Here is a 3,833-nt window from a genome sequence, read left to right as displayed (position 1 = left end):
TCATGGGAGTGGTGCTGGTATTCTTGCAAATAGTGGCTATGTTTACATGAGCGTGGTATTTCAGATGGAGGTTTTTAAGCATCATATATTCACTTGAGACTGTGTTTTGAAACAAAAAAAATCATTTAAAGTGGAGATTTGATGCCATGTCCCTAATCGTGTGTTCACACCAAACGTGATCACTCGCACTAATACGGCTGCTGAAATGTTTTTTGGACTAGGCCTATATCGCAAATGGCAAATACTCACCCTTAAAAGCTGCGCTGACTGATTTGCACAGCCACAGGAGGCCGTTCCTCAGGCTGCATCAGGGCTCAACAAGCTCCCTGAATGTTTCCGTTCTTTTTAATATATCTAGACAATTTTTTAAGCTCCATCTGCCAGTTTGCTCACTCCCTTCATGTTAGAAAGAGGTGTCATGAAAATTTAAAAAATCTTCAACTTGCACGAAAATACTAATGGCACACATTTCATGTTATTCACATCATTTGCACCACTCATCAAAAATTTGTGTCTATTAAAGTTTTTGAATTGACTTTGTATGTAGTTGCAGCTTGCGAAATGCTTACTTCGCATTCGGTGTGAGCACACCATAAGTGTTCCACTTTCTTGGTGCTTCAAATATTCAGTAAATAAATTACCCTTTGTAACCTGAGCAAATTAGTTTGATTTCTTTCCAAATCATGGGGGACGATCATCAACGAAATAAAGAAAGACCTAAAAATTTGCAATAAATTAGTAAAAAGTACAAAAAAAATACCTGAAATTTATTAAAAGTAATTAATTAAAATAAAAATGATATTATTATTATTTATAATAATAATAACACATTTTTAAAAAGATTTGACCTGGAAAAGGGTATAAAAACTATAATAATTTGTAACATAATTTTACATATACAATTATGATAATTATAAATACAGTTTCCCCCCAGCCTTTTTTCCCTAGATTTTTTAAAACTAATTTTCTAGATCTACTAATTTCTTGCAGTTTGTGAAACATTTAAAACCCAAAAATAGCAAGAAATTAGTCAGATAAATTATAAGGAAATCATCTATAAAATAAACATAAAAATAAAAGTAAACAATAAAAACAAACAAGAAAATTACCCGAAGTAAGTGTGGAAAATAAAAGAATATATGGGTTTTTTTTCGTTAACATAAATTTATATCTAAAATTATATTGATTATAAATATTTTTTCTGGACATTGTTCCCTAGTTTTTGTTAGTTTTCTAGTTTTCTGTCACATTTTACTAATTTCTTACAGTTTGTGGGACAATTCTTGCCAAGTTTGGTCATTGCTTGTATTCCACTATGTTTTTGAAAGAAATCAAACCAATTGGCTCAGGTTTCAAAGGGTTAACAAAGTGCTAATGTAAACACAGCCTCTGATCTCTGTCACATTACAACATATGTTTGGAACCCTGAAAACTTTAATCAGAACAAGCGTGTGCACTTTCTCCTATCTCGGGAAACATGTCCCTTCATCTAACTGCTCCGTAAGCAGATTAATCCAGGAGGTTATAAAATCATTCAGCAAGATAGTGATGAACGAGCCCTTAGTGAGTTCTCTGTCTGTCAGAGGAAAAGAGGGAGGGGGAGAGGGACGATGGGCTTAAGGAGGTGGGAGGGTTTTTCCCAAAGCAAGACAAATACTCAATCATTTCTGCCTGGTACAGAGCTGAGGAGGCTGCAGAGCTACAAAAAGATACTGCTGTGTGTTAACTGTTTTTTTGTGTGGATTTTGTCAGTTCATAGGATCATGCAGTATAGTGACAGGTTACGACTATCTTAAGTTTACTGCTCGTCGTTAAAGAACTTTAAAATACTTACAAATTAAGAAACAACACAACATGATAATACTGTAAAAGTTAGCCTCGAGCACACGGTGCATATTCACATGCACACACACGCATTCACACCAAATGCACAGCCATACTTTATAAACACATGGCGGCTCGAACGATATGTGCTACTGGTGTCGTTGATCAAATGCATTACAGGATCCCCTTAGAGTTTCATAATCCTTCACTGTGACAGACCCACAAATCCCCCCAAAAAAGATCAATCTAAACTCACATTTTCTCTCTCTCTCTGTCACTGTAAACTGGAACACGGTCATTTGTAACGTTTCAAAGTAAAAACACAATAATAAGAATAAAAATGAATAAATAAAATGACAGGAAGGAGGAAAACAATATGTACAGATGAAAAAAAAAAAAAACAATTAAGAAACATGCCAGTAGATATCAATAAAAAGCTAATGGGATCTTAGGCCTTTCTTTTTCTCAGCGAAAGATCATATAGCATGAAATCCCAATAACCCCCACCCACCTCCACCCCAACCACCCGTCCAGATTACACCAGGAAGCTACGCTACATAATACTGCCTTTCAATGCCAGAGTGTGCACCATACATGAAGACAAACTTCATCTTATGATATACATAGACGTACAGTATATACATGATATACATATGTGTTGGAGGACAAACTGAGTAATCCTCACCCTGCAAAAAATCCACTCTTTGTTACAAGCTCCCCTGGAAATCCGTGGTTCCAGAGAGAGAGAGAGATATTCGGGAACATTAACGCCACTGATCATTAAATGTATGCATGTCCCTTCATATTTCCCAAATATAAAAATGAAAGTAAAATGATAGCGATGGCTTTTCTTATCTTCCTTAAAATCCCTCCTGCATCCTCGCTCACAACAACTAACAAAAACAAAAAAAAGAGATGATATGAGAGACGAGAACCATCATGCATTGATTTGAGTGACTGTTTCAATAGCAACAGAAATGGTGAGGAAGAAGGGGTCGTAGCAGGGCGGGGATTTCAGAACTGGGAGGCTGAACTTGGGTCACACTGGAGTAGCCGCACAATGGAGGGGTCGCTTTTGGCACCTTTGATAAACTCCTCCAGGGACAATTTGCCTGCAGGGTGAAAGAGAAAAAAAGAGACAAAAATAGCCATTATTTTGAAGGATTATGACCGTTATTCGTGTTGCAAAATGCCTGTTTGATTTCGTCAAAGTTACTAATAGATTGATGCTTACTGCATTCACTATTTATTGCCTAAAATGTCTTCTAGTGAACTGTTTGGCTGTAGAGTTTGTGAACAAGAAGTGGACGCCATGCTGTTTCCTGTATTGTAAAACAGAAGCTTAAATAACTAAGATCAAACAGTAAAACTAAGCAGCTCTCCTCAAATACAGTACAAACCAAGATTCTGTTACTGAGTTGCCTATTTCTTGACTAAAATGATTTCAGAAACATATTTTTACTGTAGCTAGCTGCTGGCACACTCCTGCTTTGCAAAAAAAGATGGGGTCCACTACTGGTTTGGTCCACTGTATGAGCTAAACCAATAGTTCACCTTGCAGTATTTAGCATAATGCATATTGCTTTGGCTCAGGGGGTAGAGTGGTTGTCCATCAGTCTGAGGGTTGGTCGTTCCAACCCACTGTCAAAGTGCCTTTTGGCAAGATACTGGACCCCAAATAGCTTTTGATGGCTGTGCCAATAGTATAGAAATGTGTGTGTGAATGGGGTCAATGGTGCCTGTAGTGTATTGTGCTCTGAGTGATCGCTAAGACCAGAAAAGCACTCTATAAATGTCGTCGATTTACCATTAGTAAGATAAGAGTGGCTATTCACATGCAAAACATTTAAATGAACCATTCACTTGAAGAAAGCCTAAACTTTAGACGTGTGGCATTTTTTCCCTCTGCTTTAGTGTACAGTTTATACAATTTTTTTTCACAAAAATATGTTATTTGAAAGCATACAGCAGAATGTACTACCATACAATATAATACGATACGATACGAT

The 3,833-nt window shown here is 36.7% G+C and overlaps 1 protein-coding gene across 1 annotated transcript in view; it reads right to left on the bottom strand.

Moving 5' to 3' along the window:
- Nucleotides 1-2,379: 2,379 nt before the first annotated feature.
- The window catches only part of LOC121958193 (hippocalcin-like protein 1), a 51,440-nt gene continuing 49,986 nt past the window's right edge, over nucleotides 2,380-3,833 (bottom strand). Inside the window, exon 4 of the mRNA XM_042507066.1 lies at nucleotides 2,380-2,936. Within this exon, the coding sequence (XP_042363000.1) occupies nucleotides 2,839-2,936 (98 nt within the window). The 3' untranslated portion in view covers nucleotides 2,380-2,838. The remainder of the gene's footprint in view (nucleotides 2,937-3,833) is intronic.

Source organism: Plectropomus leopardus, chromosome 18 (assembly GCF_008729295.1).
Source record: "Plectropomus leopardus isolate mb chromosome 18, YSFRI_Pleo_2.0, whole genome shotgun sequence".
NCBI lineage: Eukaryota > Metazoa > Chordata > Actinopteri > Perciformes > Serranidae > Plectropomus > Plectropomus leopardus.
The sequence above is the reverse complement of the archived record's forward strand: the minus strand, read 5'-3'. Positions and strand labels throughout refer to the sequence as shown.